Genomic DNA, 21484 nt, shown 5'->3' on the forward strand with positions numbered 1-21484 from the left:
ATTTGCTTAGTGGGTATATGTATTTGGAATTTTACATTTATGAAATGGATGTGGAAAATCATAAGATATTAGTTACTGTTTAGAAGGCAGTTGCATACAAAAGCATGAGGGCAGGGTGCGTGAACCTGGACAGAAATTAATTTGATGTAAAGGGATGGAGGGTGCAGTGGGCCCCTTCCTCCTCCGTCTGGGACCCTGCTCGGGCTCTCCCCGGGTGGGTGGCTGCGGGATGTCCCGGTCCTGCCAGATGCCCGCAGGGGCAGGATGGCCAGGGCGGCCATCCCGTGGGGCTGCTCAGCAGCAGCCAAAGCCCAGGAGCGCTGGGGGGGGCCCGTCTTTCTCAGCCCCCCCCCGGGCTGCCCGGGCCTGCGCTTCCTTCTGCCCCCTCCCCTGCCATCCTGCAGCTCCCGGTACGGCTGACCCTGAGCGTTGTCCCTGCCATGCCCGCGCCACCTCTCGTGCCAGCGGGAGGCAGGTCGGTTCGCTCACAGGAGTTGGCTTTGGCAATTAAATTATAGGTGCCTATTTGATTTTTCTTTTTTTTTTTAAATTCTTTTTTTCCTCTCCCCTACCCCCTCTTCTTTCTCCCCCTCTCCCAGCCCAGCCAGGATGCTCTCAGATTATCCCGAGGCGGGAAGCCCCGTTGCCCCCCCGCGCCCCCGCCATCCCCATCCCCGCTGTTTCTCCTTTGCTGCAAAACTTCCCCGGGCGGGGGGCTGCGAGGCTCCGCCAGATCCCGGCGGTGCTGCCGCGCCGGCTCCATGCCGCGGCTTCGGGCCGCCCCGGCTCCTCCCCTCGCGGTGTGCGAGTCTGTCTCTGTGTGTGTGTGTGTGTGTGTGTGTGTGTGTGGTGTGTGTGTGTGTGCCTGCGCCAGGGCCGCCGCCGCCGCCGTGCCTGCCTCTCCCAGCCAGGCAGCCAGCCGCGCCGCGCCGCGCTGCTGGCGGCGGCCGGAGCGGGCGGCGGCGGCGGCGCTCGGCGAGCCCCGGGCGGCTCCGGGCGGCCCCGCGGCGGCCGCCGCTCCCCGCCGCGCCGCTGCCCATGCCGGCCGGGCAGCCCTAGCCGCGCCGGCTCGGCTCGGCTCTCCGCGGCTCGGCGCGGGGCGGGGAGGGGGCACCACTTCTCTGAGTCTCCCCACCAGATCGTTATGGACCTATTCGACTTTTTCAGGGACTGGGACTTAGAGCAGCAGTGGTAGGTTTTTTTGGGTGTTTTTTTTTTTTGGTTTTGTTTTGGTTTTTGCTTTCTTTTTTTTTTTTTTTCCTCCCCCCTCTGTCTCTCCATCCTTCTCACAGCTGCCTCCTTCCTCTCCTCCCCGCTCGCTCCCCCGGTGCCGTAGCCTTTGTTGCGGGGCGAAGCGCCCGGTGCCCGCCGGGGAGCGGGTCCGCGCTGCGCCCGCGGGGAACCGCGCCGGGGCCGGCCGCGCTCCGCCGCCGGCTGGGGCTGGGGCTGGCGGGGAGCAGCTCGCCGGCTGCGGGGGGCGAAGTTGGCCGGAGCCGGGGTTGGGGGGCGGGTGGTGGAGAGGAGCAAGGGGGAGCGCTGAAACGTGCCGGGGTGCCGGCTGAAACCGCGACAGCAGCAGCAGCCCCGAGCGAGGACGCGGTGCCGGCGGGGCGATGCTTGGCCCGGGATCGCGGCTTTGCTGGTGTTTACTGCTGTCAGTGACAATGTCCCTTTCACGGGGGGAGAAACGCGGCTGGAGTTTTGCTGTGTGGCACAGTTCAGCCGCAGCCCCTGCTCAGCCTGGGGGCTTCTGTTGCTGTTTTTTTTTTTCTGGTTTCCTAGTCTGGGTGAAGCGTAATTGAAGTTAGTTTTGGAAGTGGGAAGATCGGTCCCCGTGATATTATAACAGGTCTCCCCCACCCCCGCCCCCCTCTGCCTCTTACTTCTGTTTTATTTGTATTTTTTTTAAGGGTGGAATTTTAGGTTTATATCGCTCAGCACACCTTGGAAGGGTCGGTGCATCTCTTTAAGTGTATTGTAAACTTGTTACCAAAGTGAATGTTAAGGAATTTTCGATGGGTGACAAGTAGGTGGGAAAGTTAGTATTTGGGTAGGTATTTAGTCACTTCCCCGGCTGGTTAATGAGATTATGTTTATGCTTTGCCTGTTTTTATTGGCTCTTTCTTTACTTTTCAATTTAGCAAATCTAGTTATAATTCTTTAACTATGCACGGTGAAATTCGGTGGTTGGTTACTGCTTTGTTAAACGCTTTCGGGCTGGAGTGCAGTTTGCCAAGAAAGAGAGAGGCTAAAATATTGTATTTTGCGATACTAATCTCTAAATGTCACACAGATTATATGTGTGTATGCATGTGCATTTGGACCTCGTGTTTTGCAGAGGGTTTACTTTACTTTGTTGATAATATAAAGGTATGTCTAGGAAAAAGATAATATATTTAGTTAATAACTATCATTTTGCCAAACAGTCTAACAGCTATAGTTGCAAATCCGAGATAATCAGAACCAAATACCTGTCACGTTCTATTTTACAGCAGTTTGGAGTAAATCCTTGGAACCGTAAATTACACTATATCAATATTAATCTGTAAGCAGGCATTTTGGATCATGTGCATGTTTTATCAGCTCTGCATAAACCATCGTATTACATCTTTTAATAACCATGCTGTTGTTATTTAAAAGTAATAATCACAATAAAATTAGTGCTCAATTAAATATTATGCTTCTACCACACTATCTTTACTCTGCTACACTAATTTATTTTGCAGACAACTGATAACCACCATATTACTACTCAAATAATATTTGCATACAATTTGCCTAATTTATAGTGTGGGTAACATCATTAATTTAATAGAAGCTGTTACAGCCCAATATGTGGGTGTAGTTCAAATACTAAGCACATTATAGGTATTGAGTTTTAATGTTTGCTTAATAACTTACTTTCATTTGACTATGGTTTTATGTGGATTTAGAGATGTGCATCAGAAAGAAGGGAACTCTTGTGCCTCTGTTTTTCCGTAAAACATGAACATATTGCCCCTCGTTCTAGAAATTCCATTTGTTTGCTTTCATACAGTGAAATTTATTTGGCTTAGTGTTTTTAGGGTCCATGAGGAAAGAACGTTTTTACTTTGACTGTTTCAAAGTGTTTGATATCTACACAAACTCTCTGCATGGCACAGGCGTTCGCACACAATTACTTACTGCAGAGATCAAGTTGGATTTAGCTTTTAATAATCCAATAAGTCTGTGGACATGCACATGTATATAATATGTAGGTACATAATCTACATGTATACACAAACATTGCATGTATTTTATTGTGCATGTAAAGATTTCTCTCTGACAAGTAGCTGTGTTGCTTAAAGAGAGTTGAATTTAGCTCATCTATGCATAAAATATATACATGTATATATGTAATATGTCATACATGCATCATCTCCGCGCACGCAGGAATATGTATGCTCACCCAGCAAGATTTATTAATTTTTGTCTGTGTATCCAATATGGCATTGTTACTTCATAATATTTACAAATAAGTATATATAACATGATGTGTGAATTGCTGCTTCTTATTTTGAAACTGTCCTCTCTCCTCCTGTCTGTAAGCTGGCCTTTGTAAAACGTGTTTCACAAGCATTTATAAGGCAATTAGAGACCCGCTTCTGCATTCCTTGCAAACCCAAAACTTCTGCTAATCTGTGCTGCAATCGCCAAGAAGGCAAGCTCAGGCCTACAGCGTGTGTGTGGGTGTTTGTATGTATTATCCGTATGCAAAGTACAACAGAAACATAGTTAGCCTGAGAAATGTATATGTAAAAAAACCAAACAGCTCGAGCAGAGATTTTTTTTTTTTTTTTTAATTCAGTGAAAAGGTGTAAAGCTAACACTTTCTATGCGTTGTCATTATATCAGGAAATGACTCCCCAAAAGTTTTGGGCTGATGGGAAAAATACAGTTAATTCTCCCCCCCCGCCTTCTCCTCCAATGGAGGTACCTCTTTGTGTCACTTCTTGGAACATATTTTGTCAAGAACTGTCAGAGTTACAGCGTGTGCTGCCACTACATGTGTTCTTAAATTCTCACCTGGCATTTTCCAGATGATTAGTGGGAGCTTTGTCTTGATGCAAACTGCAGAATCAGCCCTTCAGTTTCCCATGTTAGGAGAGATCACAGTAGTGTAAGAATGAGGTATTTCATTGAACCTTCATCAAGAATGCGGTTGGGAGGGTAGCCGAGGGTTGGTGTAGGGTTTTTGGGGGTAAAATGTGTAAAATTAGCCCACAAATATCCCAGTAGAGGTTCTGCCAAACTTGAAAAGCTGAAAAAAAACCCCACCAACCACAACAATTTAAATGAATCTAAAGTCTGACTAATGTGAAAGGGCCAAAGCTAAAGTCTGCTATGATTCCTGGATGAATGAGAAACATTCACCTGGGCTTGCATTTAATATGAGCCAGTCTATGAGGGAGAAAGGAAGGGAGATGGATATAATGAAAAGCTTGAATGCCTGTGTGCACCAAGGGGACCACTTGCTGTTAAAAATCAAATTTCATCTTTTAAATCACTTTCCACGCTTGTCTGTGGTAACCAAGTAAATGAAATCTTGAAGTGTCCTGGGACCGTGTGGCTAGATTTGAACCTGCTTATGGAGTAAGGTGGTGCCATTAATCAGCAGCTGGGAAACAACAAAAACCCAACAAAAACCCAACCACCCCAGAATATATAGCTCCTCGCTAACACAAACAAAGGCAGAGAGATTCATGGTTTATGTTATATTTATTGTCATTGGTATTAATAATTTTTAAGTCCTCCAATCTTTAAAAAAAAAGGGGAAGTTGAGAAAATACTTAGCGGGAAAATGCATATTGAGGTGTATAAAATAAAACCTGGCAAAGGGAAATAAGATCAGCAGCTAAGAGTATCGTCGTAGCTGCGTGGTTGCGATGAGGAAGACTTCTCACTGCAGAGAAACAAGCCTCTTGGGTTTTTTCTTTTTTATATTATGTATCACAAGTAGCCTAATTACAGCAAAACCAGCAAACTGCCAGTTATACAGGAAGAGGCTTAAACTCACTAAACTGTTATATAAATAGAAAGTTCAAAGGTCTGTTTGTGGCTGACAAAGCTGAGAACAGGCCATCTGTGGGCCAGGTTCCTCTCCTGTATGAATGCAAAACCATCCTGCACGCCACAGCAGCGTGTACTTTTGACATAGTCCTCAACCTGGAGGGGGTGATCCGGCTCTCCAGACAAAGGTGAACTGTTTCAGTTCCAGCCCTGGGTATTTCCCCTCCTTCACCCACCTTCCCCCTTCCCTCTTTGCCTGGTGCCTCTGCAGAAGACCTTCTCGGTTCCTATTCTTTCACTGGGGTCTGTAATAGCTCGCTAAATGAAACGTGGAAACAGTGTTGTGCTTCTGATGGGAATGTGTGAAGTAGATTAAACAGGCTCTTTGGGAAGTAGATTGATTCCCCCCCCCCCCCAATAATTTTTTTCTGGGGGTGATGGTGAGAGTATTAGTATAGAAGACAGCACATTCTGAATGGATTTCTGTAAGATTTTTCTCCCCCTCCCTTTCTTCTCCTTGAGAAATATTACAGTTGAATTGCAGTTACTTTTTGGGTTTGGATTACAGACGTCCCCGAGTAATTATTTGAAAACGTTTCATTTTCAATTTGCTTTGAAAGTGTAAATGGATAGATTGTGTGGCTGCTGGTGGGTGGGTGAGGGGGATTAGATGCTGTCAAAACAAGCAGCTGAGAAAGACCAAAAATAGTCTTGGGCCAAAACCTGTACTCGATGTACATCCTGATTTAGTAATTCTTCCCTGGTTGATATTGAACTCCATGGAGTGTAAATCTTAAAAGAATTTGGCCGTTTGCAAACATTAAGCTCACATCTATCCTACGAGGCAAAATTACAATCAGTTTAACAGCATTTGAATTGTTTTCCTAATGATTCATTCAAGAATTTAATGACTTTTAAAATATACAAATTGGGATGGAGAGTAGATACTTCAGATACTGTTCAGCTGTTCTGAAGCCAGGCAGAACTTCAGAGCATTTAAGCGCTTTGTATGTGAATGCCAATTATATTGTTTGGGATTTTCTTTTTGAGTAAAAGATGTTGTTATGATGCAGGTCCTTCAGTCAAGCAGAATTATTCCTTTTGTCTGTCTGACAAGACTGTCACTGCAACCTGGAATTTAACTAAATAATTTAAGGGGAAACCGTGACATTCGCTAAAGCATTAAGTTAAATAAATATACTGAATGATCTCTGAAGAAATGGGTGGACACTGCTGGTCTTTTTGAGCTTCTTAGGACTGAGACAGTATGCTCCAATGTCATGGAAGGGGTGTTGTGGTGCTTTTTTTGTGGTCTGAGGCCCAAATTCTGTTTTTGTCGGAGTTAAGCAAAATTACCATCATGCGAGATGGGACAAAGTTGGTTCTAAGACTTAGAAAAAACTTGTGGGCCTTAATATAGCAGGGTCGATAGGCAGCTATGAAGTTTTAGGCACACTAGTAGTCCTATTGAAACAAAGCTGATTTCAGGTGTTACTGAAATGGGTTCTTGATCACTCCCAAAATGTGTTTTACTAATGACTAAACCCCAGTTCTCCATGTGTTTGGTAATGGAAACTGATGTTATTTTTGACTGTGTAATACGCATCCATTTGCCTGAAATCTACCAGCAGTTCTACATGATTGCACAAATACTTCAGCAGCTGGAAAGAATGCAAATATTAAATTTCACTTTAAAAAAATAAATTAGAAGAATTGTAGGAAACATTTTATACACTGAACCCATGAAATATGTGGAATAAGCATGTAAACAGGTAGACCTCATCCTATATTTCCCTTGTGCCTTTAGTTTGAGATAATGGAATTTCTTTGTGTAGGGGACTTGAAAGATTGGGCTCCCGGATGCTTGATAAATGTTTATAATCAATAAATACCATAAAGTACCTATGTCTTCCTTGAGGTTGGGCCTGAGCCAGTAGCCAGTGATGTCAATGGAGATGCTCCCAATTGACCTCAGAGTGTACTGGATTTGACCCTGTTATGGGCCAAAAGGCCCAAATGAATGCCCCACATTCGTGAAATGTGGAGCAGCTCTAATGACCAGGATCAGCAAGGTGCTTTGCACACACCTAGTACTATGCATGTGGAAAAACTCCACAGAGCCCGATTCTGAACCTGTCTAATTCAAATGTACTGCCTTTCTTTTGAGAAGAAAGAGAAGAAAAATGGAGGGGAAAGCTTGAATCTTCTCTCTTGCTTGCAGTTAACAGAATAGATTTTATAAAGCCTTCAGACATCTATTAACACTGAAAACTGAAACTGTGCCACAACTCTGGGTTTTGCAATGTTACAAATTCTTTCTTAAGCATTGAAAAGGAAGATAGGAAATCCAGTAATATGTCAAGTTAGTGTAATCTTCCAGACCACTCATAATATAATGTAGTCAGGAAGTCACAACAGTGACTCAAAAAGACAGCTCTTCCATCCTTTTATTGTTACTGAATATTCTGTATTGATGCTTTGTAATCAAAATATTTGTTTAAATTGTTCTAATAGCTTTGGTCAGAGGTCAGAAGGTACGTTACCCCTGAGTAAGGGACAACTGCAGAGATAAAAAATGAGAGGAAGGATGGCAACGCTGTCAGTAGCTTTTAAGCTCCATTTTGAATAGCTTCTAACGATGCAGTTGTTTGACCAAAGAGTCTCACAAAGGGCGTGTGATATCCAAGTTGCATTTGTGAGTGAAGATTTTGGGGAATGAGCTGGGGGGTTTGTTTTCAAAACCTCTGTGCTGGAGCCTAGTTTCGCAGAAACTTGAAAAGAATTGCGAGTTGCTCCGTAATTCAACAAGGTTGCTGTTGAGTGCATTCAGTATGATGGGTTTACAAGGTTGGGCTTGTAGTGCTGAAAAAATAACATGGAACCAGAGAGCTGAGGTAAGGGAATAAACCAAAACTTCCTGCAGTTAACTTCCCAGCTGTTATAAACTGTTTTATCACGAAGAGGCTGTTTTTCAACTCGTACGTAGCAGATCCACACCGTAAATTATTACGACTGTTAAACAAAGGTCTAGTCAGGATTCTCTTCTTCTGTAAAACTTTATATCACATTTTAATGACATTTTATGAATGTGTTCAAATCAAGCCACCGAGAGAAGAAAACTCTTAGTTGTGAAATTCCTTTTCTTTATGTGACCTCAGCAGTTGATCTGTGTCTTTTTACTGGAGATTATCAGAGGCCTTATTCCAGGTGATTTGAGATGGTGAGGTTTAAGAAGAGTTGGAGATGATGCCACAACTGGAAGCTGATTTTCATTGTACGTGACACAGGGAATGGGGAAATGCCATTTACTATGGACAGTGTCTTGTTTAGCGAGGAGCTGTAGTCAGCAAATCGGATTCCTGACTCAGATGCTGCATGGAGCTACCAGTTATAGTAAGACATGAATAGCCCACTCATAATTATGTGTTTTTATATGGGGTGGAGTATTAACAACCAGCAAAGAAGAAAATAAGATAGAGCACCAACTTAAAAATTACTCAGTTGTTCCCTTGACAAGTATTATAATAGCTATTTTTTTTATTCCTGTGGGTGTACATGGTGTTGCGGAATAAGTAAATTCTGTATCTCTACATTGCTTTCAGTGCCTGGGCCTCAAACCTGCAGATGTCTTACTACCGGGATGAGCGTTTTTTCCTTATGACACTTTACATTGGCTACTGTCAGGATTTGACTGTAGTTGAAAAGTTTTCTTGGTCATTCAAGTGTATGATAGGTGATGGTATCTGCATCCTACCTACAAAGTGATAGGCACCTAAAAGTAAGACTGGGTGAAAATGGAGCAGTACTTGGTGGCTTGTCATCTGTGCTGAGAAAGTGGCTTCACAAATTCTAAGGTCTGAGAGTGACAATCCATTATGTAGGTCTGCCTATTCTTTTTTCATCCTTTATTGTATCACTGGTTTAGGTCAAGATTTCACTTGTGAGGAAAAAAGCAAACGACTTTCAGTAGAGAAAGCAAATGCAAAGCTTTAAATATGAAATCAGGAAATGTAAAATGTCATTAAGGTTGCCAGTTCCCGTTTATTTTAGTCTCTTGTCATGAGGGGAAACTAAGATCCTACAGTAATACGGTGTTTAGGTGAGTCTGTTTCTATGCTGCTGTCAGTACCCGTGGTTATATTTGAGAATGTAGTATTGGAGACTTGGAATAATATATGGCTGTTGATTGTGGACCTCTTTGTCTGCATAGAGGCCAGTGTGAGAGATGATTTCAGGGCGCTCAATTTCAGAAGGTGGCATGCTAATTAGGTCCCTGTCCTGGACTCTCAGGTGAGACACCCATAGCTTGGGGTAGCCAATTTGTGTAGAAAAACTTTGGGCTGCTCTTTTGAATGTGGGGGTGATTTTTCTTCCAGTTTCTTTCCTGTGGAACAATGGAATGACATTCTTCCTGGTGTTTCCTATGAAGAATAATGATGAGGAATTATCTTCTCTGTCTACAAGTGTTTAAAAACTCATTAGTTAGGGTCCCTGAAAGAATTCCAATACAAGTCAGTGGGTGTGGTGGAGCTGATTGTAATGGGAAGCGGACTGGGCCCTGGGGCTGGTGGTCAGCAGGGAGGCAGAGCTGTAAAGAATACTGTGCATATGCTATAGTAAGCATTTTCATAGATCTCCTCTGTGGGAGAGGACAATGGCTTTGGAGCTCATATTTACTCAAAAAGCAGCCCTTTGATTTTCATGGCTTTATGCTTCGTTGCACATTGGAAGGCCCATTTGTCTTCACCAAGCCTTTGAAAGAGGGATAGGTGGAGGGGCTGAGGCCTTGGCCAATGGCTGAGGGTAGCGGTTGCTTGGAGAAGGAGCTAAGTTGCCTTGCTTGTTTTGGTAATACTTGGCAAAATTGTTGTCATCCTTTTTAAGTTTGCTAAATCAAGGTGAATATATATTTAGGAATACAACATGGATTCACTTACTGACTCTGCCACTAGCTGCTTTACTGCCTTTGGAAAGTCTCTTTGTGTCTGTCAAAGTGGGGTAATGACATTTACATCTTTGGTAATGTTGCCCTTTTTTTTTTTTTTTTTGTTCAGGTGGACAGCATGAAAGAGAAGGGCCAGCTGTGTATTTACCTTTATCTGGTGTTTCTGTTCACTTTTTTCATCTTCCTGGGGGTCAGCTGGAAACTATTTTTGACATTTTCTCTAGTCTGAACTTCACTTTAGCTGTGTAGTCCTTAACTAGCTTGCTTGTACTGCGTTACCTACGGGAAGAGCAAACATTGACGCAGATTGTCTATGGCATAGCTTATGCATTGAGATCCTGTGTTGGATGCAACTTTTGTGCTGATGATATCAGACACATGTTTAGAAAAATGGGATGATATTTCTGGCCACAGACCTTTCAAGCAAATTTGATTTATGTCTCTCTGCTTTACCTCCTTTTGTAAAGTGAGAAGAATAACATCTCAGAATTTTATTGGTAGACTGAAGCATTTTGCAGAGAAGTCGTCGTTGTTACTCCTTCTCGTACATGGGGGAATGGAAAGAGAGGAGCCAAGTGACTTGCAGAAGAACTGGCCATTGGTCAGCACTGCTGTCAGCGGAGTTCCAGTTCACTGCTTGCCCACTCTGATGGGTATATTTTCCTATTCCGCAGGGGTGTGATGAGGTTAAGTCCCTTAATGTTTATGAATGTTTATGGTGATAGAGCAAGACAGGAACCTAGGCAGATATATTAGTAGGGGAAAGGCAAGCCCGTAAAGAGAAATGGTAGGATTTGGGCAGAGCTTATCTGCAAGAAAAGGTAATCAAAGCGGAGAAACTCTTCCAAAGGGCAGAATTTATTTACAGTGTGCGTATTTGATATGATTTACCCAGCTCTCAGCTGGACAGTGAAGGCCATGGACCTTTGGAGACAGAATGGTCTTGTTACTCCAGAAGACTTGTCATTTCCCGGGTCTTATAGAAAAGCTTTGTATATGCAGCTGTAGCTTAAGTAAACGTCATGTCTTGGATGCTTCACTGAATAGTACATCCACGCTTTTTCAGAAGCATTGTTGCTCTTTGAGCCAGCTGCCTTTGTTTCTAGCAGACCGCTGCTTTGTTGGTTAACCCTGGGCATGAGTTTGCTTCACATATGTTATTAGACTGAACATATTTTCTATTTATACCACTTGGGGATACAAATTACTGTGTTGCATTTAGCAAGCACTAGGAAGAGCACGTCTTTGTGATGTAAAAAATAAAAAATAAAAATACAGAGGCAAAATTTTTGTTCTAAGGTCCTTTCTTTCAAGGTTCAAGGGAAAATAGGCAGCAAAACCAGTTGATGGTGTTTGTTTTTATGTCCCAGAAAAGCAGGAGATATTTGCACATATGTATTTTAATAGATTATGTTGGTGAAATTTGGTTCTGAAATTAAGAATGGGCTTTTGAAGAAGGGAATGAATTTTGATGAAATCCTGTGTATCATTTTAAGGCAATTAGGAGATTATTAGTAGCATACGTACTTAAAGTATTGTCTTCGTGGCTTTGATACCTGTCTGTGGGCCAGTAAAGTTGCACTAGAGGGCTGAGCTAAAGGCCACTGCAGCCTGTTGAAGTTTTTCATTGATTTAGTAAACTCTAAAAAGTACTTAGCCAGAGCTTCCTTTGCTTTCTTACTCCATTTCTGGAGAAGATGACCTTTACCTACTCTGTGGTAGAGCTACAGAAACGTTATGCAATCTATTGCAATATTTTTGTTCTGTCTTTCCCTCTGTCTTTAAAGAGCCCTTGCCCAAACTGACTGTTCTTTAGTGGGCGCATAGAGGGGTCATAGATTAGGGAACATAAAGAGGGTTTTGCTATTTGTGTAGGGAAACACCTGCGTGCTTGTTCAGAATCATACAGCCCCATCAGCAGGGCATTGTGCACGTTTGGATCGTAGACCATGACTAGGTGTTATCCTCATCAGGATAATAAATAATACGCTTTCCTGCCACTTCACTCTGCCTGGTTCTTTCCCTGTTACCCAAGACAAGCTGTTGCGTGAGAATTTTGCCTGGTTGTAGACTGCTCATGAATCTTGCAGTACATGACATGCAGACATCTAACGAACATGACTAGAAACTGCATAAAATACACAGACGTAACACAGAAGTCATATGTTTGAAAACACATTAGAGTTCCACAAATAACCTGGTATCTAGAAGGCTTTTTTCTCCCGTATTTTTCTCCGTAACCAAGAGTATTCTGTTAGCTGCCTTTCAACCAGATCAGGGTTATTTTAGATTTTGTAACGATTCTCACTTGTGTAAACTCACACAATCTGCCTGCAAATTCAACTTCAATGATAAAAGGTCTCATCAAAAAATTGAGGCAGGCCAGAATGTTTGGTTAAGATTTAATATCTTTCTAACTAATTATAACGCAGTGTCAATATATGCTCTAATATCTGTGGAAAGAAAAGGAACATAAATGATACAGTTCCATTGTACTAGGTCTTTTGTAAACAATTAACGGTTAGGTGGATGTCTTGAAGCAAGGGCGAGAGAATTGATAAACCTATTCCAAAGGGCTTGAAAAGTTGAAGTGAATTCTAAATGCAGATTAGGAGCAAATGATGACAGCCAAGCCAGCATTACCTCAGTTGATTAATTTATAAGGATACTGGTCAATGATTTTAACCAACAGCTATGCATAGTAGAATCCTAATGGGATCTGTCTGTTAAGATTACATAAAGTAGAGCATTTGATTTATTTCATAGCTTTCCAACGCTCCACTTTAACTTCGTACAAATAATGCATTAGTCACACTGGATAAAATGGCGTATTGAATAAAGTTGTGATTTTGTCTGCTTCTTATAATCTGATTTTTATAAAGGATTAAATCTGTTTTAGTAGTTTATTCATATCATAAAAGAGATTGTCGGTTGAATGAAATCTTTACATCTGCCACTTTCTATCTCATTAGAAAAGACAGTAACATAAAGTTTCTCATTTCCTCCCAGTCTGTTTTATCCCCTGGTGTGTCTGAGTGTGTATATCTTCTGTACATGTTTGTATATTATAATGTCAGTGTGTTTTCGAAGTTGTGGTTAAGACTGCGTCACAGCTTTGTGGGGGTAATAACGAGGGCTTATAAATGTTCTGGCAAAGAAAATACCCAGCCAGGAATAAATGGGGGATGCGGCAAGGGGTGACTGTCAAAAATCTGAAAATGATGGCTTTTAGCAGCATGGCCACGCATGCATGTATTGTCGTATTCAGCAAGGTATTTAAGTACACGCAGTACTTTACTGTGAGGGTGCCTATGTCAGTGGATGCGAGTGCAAGCTTAATGGTAAGCGCATGTTGACTTATGGCTGATTTAAGAGGACACGAAGGTTGAGCATTCCTCTGAACTTAAATGTGAATTGTCAGTTGTGATCAAACTGTCCCAACTGTCACTCATCTGTCACGGTTCCAGTGGTTTTTAAAACATTTCACTAATTCAAAAGCATGGTGGTTGGTTTTAAGCTAAATATTTAATGCGAAATTACAAATTCGGGCATTTTTATCCATTGTTGCCGGAATGTTGACTTATTGTATTTTATTCTTTTTGTTTAAACGTGTGTCATTGACAGGATGCTGCTGTTACAACTGGCAGTTGTTTTCACATAGACCTTTAAAGAGCAGCAGATGATCTTTTTATAGATGTTTTCTTATTTGTAGTTAAGGTTCTTGCCATTTCTATATAACCCTATCAAGTGTTTAGGGACAAACTTGTTCTTAAGAACATGAGGTTCTCTTGATGTCTGATGTTGAGCAGAGAGGTAGGACCCAGCTCTTTTAGTTGCCTTTTTAGTCAGAAAAGCAGATTCTGAGGATCTCGGTTCTCCCTTCTGAGGACTTGCTGAAACTTCTTCATTCACATTTTCATTTGTTGATACATGTTGCAGTTTTCCTGGCTCTGGCATTTCAATCTTGGCTCCTTTTCCCACATACTTTGAATCAGTAGGAGTATTTTGATATAAAATGTGTAGTCAGCCTCTTCTGTAGAGCAGGGGAGCCACTTGCAAGCTTTGGCTGCAAAGGTGGTGGGAGCAGCTGTTAGGGCCTGGGTGGGCAGCGGGGGCTTGTGCTGGGCTCTGCCCTTGCGGGGAACCTTGGGTTGCCCAGGTGTTAGTACGGGATGATTCCCACTTGACTCCCAGTGCAGTATTGGGCCTGTCTCTGACTGCAGCAAGCTTTTTGAATGAGACTTTACGAATCACATGTCGTTCACCAGCCCACTTTGTTTTAGCAGAAATGACAGTGGGACCTGGCTCTTTGCTCCGCGCTGGCCATTTTCTCTGCAGCAGCGGTGCACTCACTGACTGAGCCGTACAGTCACAGCTGAGTCATTTTTTGCTTAAATTGTGTTCGTTACTGAAATTGAGGAAAAAAACCCTTTACTTGTCACGAAAGTGTTTTTGGTCGTGAGTACATTCCCATGACGCAGAATGCTCCCGGAAAGGGCAACGGAGTTTGCTGAGGTGGAGATACACCCTACGTTGTAGTTTTTGGGGCCAAATCTGGGGAGTATGCATGGGTTGGTGAGAGCAAGTAGTTTCCATTTGGTGTTACTGCATGAACAGTGCCCTTTTCCTCAGCTAAATTTAAGTATCCTTCGCAGCAGGTTTACCTACACGCGTGGAGCAGCTCTCATCCCTGACCTTGCTGTAAAAATGGATAGTCATAAGAAGCAGATGCATCTCCAGTGTGCACTGGTGTGTGGCTCCAGCGGCACTGGGGGAGGTGGGCCTTGCAGGTGTCTTGGGAGCCGAGGGAGCCATCCCAAATCGTCCTCCTCCCCAGCAAACCCAGCTTGCTGGGGGAGTCAGCCCCGCACATGGCTGGAGCACGCGTCCATCACTGCTGTTGGAGAATGGCCAAACCTGGCATCTTCTGTGTGCACAACTATTAAAATATGGAAGTATTTGTCAGCTTTCTCATATATGTAGTAGCATAATTTCAGGAGTGGAATGCAAATGCTGGTTACATACAGTTCTGGTTGCTATTCGAGAACGTGAGCTGATGCTGGACCCAGAGTTTTGTAATACACTGAAGGCTAATGCAACCTTCCAATACTCAGTTAACAAATTATCCTGCGAGAAGGTTACGGCAATAAGACACAGCATAAGTATTTAAATCTGAAAGAGCAGTGCCACACTGTTTATTTTCTGTGAGGAGTACTGACTGTATCTCTGAATAAACAGACAACAGCTTTTTATGGGAGATTTTTGTTGTATTTTATTTGGCAGCTGTTTGTCTTAATAGGAATTCTTCAATAGTATTTATTGTATTTTGTGCTGGTAGGGGGGAGAGCCAAAGCAGAATCTGAGCAGTTTTACTTGCTTTACTCGTGAACAATAAGAAAATATTGCTGTATTAATTACTGTTGTGCTTTATTGGCAAAAATAAAGAGATCCTATAATATGAAATTGCTAATATAAGAAAGGCTTTGATTTTCTCATTAGCACAGGATATTTTGCATCTGTTCTGGTTCACGAGTGCATTGTCGGCACTTAAATAATAATAATGACTCAGTAATGAATAAGAATAACAACAAATAGGCATGTGAGTATGCAGGCAGTCAGGCACCCTCCGGTGTTTATCAGTAGGTTGGTTTTGGAGGTCTTGCAAAATGAGCTGTTCCCATATGCCCATTCAGATTTTCTTAGATCATTGCACAGACCGGAGATTCATTTCGCTGCTGGCATGGCTGGGTTATATACAAGCACTTTTTTCATTGTGTGTCAGGAGTAAAGTGTTAAAGTTGACACTTGAAATGGAAAATGTATGGGTTTTTTTTTCCCACTTAGAAACATTTAAGTCTCCATTTTTCCTCTGTTCTATTTTTTCTTTTTGTGTGTGTGTGAATAGAGTCTTAAGTATCTCATTGTTTTGAATTCGTGAAAATATCAGGTTGTTCTGTCAGTCTTTCAAGTATGTTCTTAAAAATGTAGCCTGGAAGCATCTTTACTTACAGTTCAACTCAGTTTGTATCAAATTGTCCCTGCTTCTGTAGGTACTATTACAAAACCAGATTAATATTAAACTAATGTTAGCAGTCTGTCTTGGACATAGAAAAGCCCAGGAATCTAAAATTAAGGTTCAAATTCTGATTCGACTCTTAGTTTATAGCACTGTCTCACCTTTTATAAAATCACACGCCTGACTGTATAAATTGCCACTCAGTACAATTTGTGGATTTCATTTTTTTTCCAGGTCTTATCTGATGCTAAACAGTTAAGAACAGTGATAAGTGAAGGACAGCATACTTGAAGGATACTCCCTTTATTGTTAAGGCAGTGGCTGATTTTATCAAAGAATGTTAACTCTTATCCTTATTCTCAAAATCATTTGGATTAATGATGTGGTTTAATGGTTCAGAGTTTAAGAGAAAAGGAAAATGCTTAGTTCAAGTTGGTGGAAAAAAATCAGCAGTTATGCTTTGAGTTACTGTTTTCTTAAAACACTACTCTGCGTTGTAAATTATGCCTTTATGACCCTGCAGCTCAAGAGAAAGTAAAAAAAAAATGTGTGTGTAGAAAAAATGATCTGGAATTTGACAAGTCTCATCAAAATACTTAAAGTTCTGGGCTGACAGGTGAGAGGGCATCTTCCGTGTGAAGGGTCTAAATTGTACCTGCCATTTAATGCCATTAAAAGACTATCTTAAAAAAAATTACCGAAAAGTGGCCTTATTGATTGCTCTGAGTGATACTTCCTTGAAGAAGTCTGCATGTGTTAATGTGCGCTTTAACAATATCTATGAAGCAAAGGAAAGCAAAAATGGGTATTTTTTTTTTTTGACCTTATTGATTAAAATTGTTTTTTTGGTCCAACAGCCCTTAACTATAATGGCACAAACCTTACAACACATGCATGGTTAAACTAAAACAGCAAGGGAGGAATAAAAAAAAAATGAAAAAGAAAAACAAAACAAAAAGCAACCTTCCTCTCCAACTAAAACAGTTTAGCCGTGGATAAGCCAAAAGAAATTGGTAAAGCAAGTAGTTTATCAGCACATGACCCGTAAAGTACTTAAAATGATCTGTGAATGGAAGCTACCCTAAGTCTGCTTCTTGTCACGGTAATTTGTCTGGCTTAAGGGCAAAGTAAGTGGGTCTCCTTGGCAATACAAGAGTAAGTAGATCACCAGGTAAGATCAGATAGGAGTCTCTGATGGTAACAACAGAACTACAACAAAGCTCTTCTTTTGACACCATTTCTGCTGTTCTTACTGCTGTTAATAAGTGTGCTAATTATCATGAACCTGATAAGGCTTATATTAATTGACTGAACTAAATGTAAATTCGGGTTAAACAGAGAATAGTTTAATAGACGTGACAGGTGCTGGTTTGCTTAGCTGCTGTGTTAGAGTAAAGGCAAGCTTTAAAACAAATTAAGTATCTGTATTTTAACCCTTAGATTTTGGGGAGGCTTAAAATGTTCAAATTTGACTCCTAAAATAGAAGAGCTTAAGGTTTTCAGAATATCTTCTGCCTTTCTCCCTGTCCTTTGATACTTTATGCAAGGGCAATTAGTTCTTGCAGTTTTTGTATTACAGTGAACTCCCTGCGTAGTCGTTCGTCACATATTTGCATGGCCCAGAGTAGTGTGGCCTAACTGCTTAGTCTCTAGATGCTATTACAGTAGGAAATGTTGGATAATAAATACCAACAACAACCAAACCAATGGCTGTAGACTAAATGTGGAGTTCCAGTTAGAACTGGCACTCTGCCTGGGGCTTTTGGGCATATTATCTCTCTTCACCTCACTCTCCACGTTTGCAAAATGGATATTGTAGTATACGCTTGGCTTTAGAGGTGGTTTAGGGCATGCCTGGTAGTTGGGAAGATACTTTGAGGTCTTTCAAATATCCTTCATATGTCCAAGCAAAACAGTATCAGTGTTAAAGAGCTGCTCTTTTGCCTGGGAGAAGGGCAAAAGAAGACTGCCGTACATTTCCTGACTTAAGGAAGTGTTTAAATGCTCAGTGTTATAAGTGTAGACATGGAAATGGACAGGGAAGAAGCAAACATGATAAATGTGGTAAACATCACAGATGTTCTTTGGAAATGCTGGAATATTTATAGTATATTTCATGTATGCCATAATTAGGCATTGCCATTAGTGCATATGACCTCTTGATTTTAATTGCCAGGAGAGCTGTCAAACAGTAACATATGCTGCAGCATTTCATTTCTCAGCTACATTCTATTATTTTTTAGAATGTTTTAGTTCTTTTTGCCCTTCTCCCTCCAGTAAACACTGTAATCGGAATCATGCTTGCTAGGGACTGTCTTTTGTATTATTCTTGCTAATAATACTCTCCCTCAAAAACACTCCCAAAGCAATCTCCTACCAACGCGACAAAAGGCAAACCTATCACGAGGCTTGTGCAGAGTTTCAGGGCGCTGTGATCTCACTGTGAATGGGGCTGGAGTGGTACCTCAGAGTTAGTTTTGATGCACACAGGATAAAAAGAGCTGTGTGCTTTCTGCCCTGTGCATGCCACCTGTTCCAGTGAAAAGAGGAAGCCTTAGTTGCTTATAATGGTCATGAAACTAGCTGCATTTTACTAAGACATACAGGTGCAAATAACCCCCTATTTTAAAATATATAAAGTAATAAATTGGCTGTTGAGAAACTAGAATGCAGCTGAACTCATTTGTGGGGTGAGGGTGGCTTGGTATCTCTGGATACTCCGTTTTCTGTCAATGCATGGTAATTACCAGACGTTACTCCTTATTTGGGATTACAAAATCATCACGTGCTTTTACTACATGCAGTGTTTTATTGAAGCAATCCTGCATTATGTGTACAAATTTAAAAAAGAAAAAAGAAAAAAGAAAAAATTGCAATTACTTCCTGCCTGAGGAACATGCTGGAGGGCTTTTTTTTTTTTTTAAAGTTTTTAGTTTTGTATTCACTAATTTACTGTTTGTTCTAGAGCAGCAGTGAGTGGGAGTTAAACTTTAAGTGCACATTTGGCTCTTTAAAAAGACATTTAGTGTACAATTACTGCTGTTTACCATCTTATAATTGTTGTGTGTTTAGGCTTAGTCAGGCTTAGGAAGATGGGTATCTGTAATCTTTGAGGGATACAACTCCCTGTCCTAGTTTTTACAAAAGAGAAAGTAATTATAGATATTGAGATGGATACAGAGATAATACAACACTTTGTGCTGTGATGTTTTAATGATTAGCGTAAAATAAATACATAGACAAAGAGAGAGGTTGTGGTAAAAGATGCTGTATGTGGCTGCAGTTTCAGTCAACGATATTCAGTGTGGTGCTCAAATCAGATCTGGGAGTCAAGTCTGCTCTTCATGGAGTCCCCACATTTGCCGTTCTGCTGTTACACAGGTGCATAGTTTGCAAAACACTGGGTTTAAGTAAGGGGACATATTTGTAGTAACAACTATACGTTACACCACATCAGAGTAAAACTAACCAACTGTAGTCATGCCTCGATTGGCAGCCTGATGAACAGGGGTGTTGGCACGTCCAGTGATGTAGAGGAGAAATATTTCCACCAGCCTTTTTTGGTGGACATCTTTGTTAGATATGAAGTAGTAGAAAGGTGGATGAGTATGTGTTTGGTAAGACCCAGATCTGTTTCAGGATTTTAACAGTGCTTAGAGTGCATTTTATGGGAGCAACCAAGGGTTGGAAGCTACAGGTTTGCCAGTTTGGGGTCCAGCAGAGGAAGAGGACAATCACATGTTCCAGTCTGACATGTAGCTTGTTGCTCGGTGAAACTGTTTGTCTTTTGCATGCACAAAGCACTTGAGAAGTGTGGCTGAACCCAGGTGTAAAATATGTAGATGGTAGTATTTCCCTTTCACAGGCACTGAAACATGGTCTCTGTGACTTGGCAAATGTTACTCTGCTAACCGATGTTGTCTGGATTTTCTTCACAAGGAAATACAGCTCTGAGGAACGGACTGAGAAGGGGATGTGATGTCTACAGTGAAAATGTAAATTAAGTTGTATGGGTTGATTTTTGCTTTGAACTTGGGTTGAAAAGACAGTTGTGTGAAAACAAAGTGCAACAAATGTGTAACTGAAAATGCCATAGTACTTGAAAGGCATGAGAGATAGGTAGTTAAAAAGCATCATTACCTAAAGAAGTATCTTCTTCCTTTAATTCAGTTTTATCACCCACTGTAATTGGAAGACATAGCTCCACTCTTTTTCTTTAAACAGGAGAATATTACTGGATTTCAGGCCAGTCATCTGAAAGTTTTCACTTGTAATGAATGCTTTCAACTGTATTTGTAAGAAATGTTTTTGGATTACAGATGCTCTAGAGAAACAAATCTGAGGGCTATTTTGTAACTGAAAGCCTTTGAGAAAATGTTCCTATCATTCAAAAAAGATCTGAAGCTCTGAGTATGTATTGTGACTGTCATATTGACTTTCATACTCAGAATGCAAAGGACAACTAATCCTTCCCCCCCTTGGTAGGAGTCATATGCTGCTTTTTAACTTTCTTCACCATGTTTTATTTTTAATGTAATTTTAATGAAAAGGTGGATCTGGCATTATAAAGTGCTTGTTTGTTGCTTGTTTTCTGATGTCACAGTGATAGGAGTTCCAGCAGTGTTACTTTTTTTTTTTTTTTTTTTTTTTTTTTTTGGAATAATGTATATATTCTGCACTTAAACTTTGATCTTGTGTTTAGTTCTATGAGTTGAAATCCATGACAGTTTCTTTGGGCTTTATCTGTAGCCTTTTAAAATCAACTATATTTTTTTAACAGACTGAAATAGTTTCTGGATTGAGACCACAGAGCTTGAGTACGTGGGTGTTACAAAGGTGGAATACGGGGAGGGAGGTGGTGAAGATCACATCCACCCTCCCATTTAAAGGGTGGAGATAAAGCCTGATACAGTACCCCACCTCTCCTTGATAAGGCTGCTCTGTCTGTGTTAATGCTGTTCCTCCTCGCCGTGGTGAACTTCACCCACTGACATTAAATCCTCTCTCATAAGTGATTGGTGTACAATCCTACTTTGTGATTTCCAGGCGTGTCAAGGGATTTAGCTGTACAAGCTTTTTCTTGTATTTGAAATGCAACTTTTTGATAGTAACAGGAGGCATGGATCAAAATGTGTGATTCATCCTTTTTTGTACCCGTAAAATCCTATAACAATAGCCAAGCTAATTAATATAGTTAATTAATTTGTTCAGACTACTAACTAGCAGGGGGGAAAGAAAAAAACACCCACAAACTAGAAATCCTAAAGCTTATCTACTTTAAAAACAGAAAAAAATAGCTTTTTTTCAGTGTGAATCCCAATTATTTTTTTTAAAGACTGAACTTTTATATGGGAAAATATATTTTCCCATAAAGTATATAAGTTCAGCAATTTTATGTCAGTACTATTGGAAAAATTTTTAATTTAGAAAAGGATCATTTTTGCCAGTGGAGGAAGAAAATTGTTTTGCTTTAAGAAATAAATCTGAGCATC

General features: G+C 41.2%; 1 protein-coding gene across 3 annotated transcripts in view; it reads left to right on the forward strand.

Moving 5' to 3' along the window:
• AFF2 (ALF transcription elongation factor 2) overlaps nucleotides 1–21484 on the forward strand; it is a 416447-nt gene that overhangs the window by 68468 nt on the left and 326495 nt on the right. For 2 of the 3 annotated variants that reach the window (XM_063345680.1, XM_063345681.1), the window contains exon 1: nucleotides 1011–1191. The exons of the other annotated variant lie outside the window; for it this stretch is intronic. In XM_063345680.1, coding sequence (XP_063201750.1) covers nucleotides 1145–1191 — 47 coding nt within the window. In that variant the 5' untranslated portion in view covers nucleotides 1011–1144. Of the gene's footprint in view, nucleotides 1–1010; nucleotides 1192–21484 lie in introns of those variants that run through there. 3 annotated transcript variants of the gene reach the window in all.

Source organism: Chroicocephalus ridibundus, chromosome 9 (assembly GCF_963924245.1).
Source record: "Chroicocephalus ridibundus chromosome 9, bChrRid1.1, whole genome shotgun sequence".
NCBI classification, from domain to species: Eukaryota; Metazoa; Chordata; class Aves; order Charadriiformes; family Laridae; genus Chroicocephalus; species Chroicocephalus ridibundus.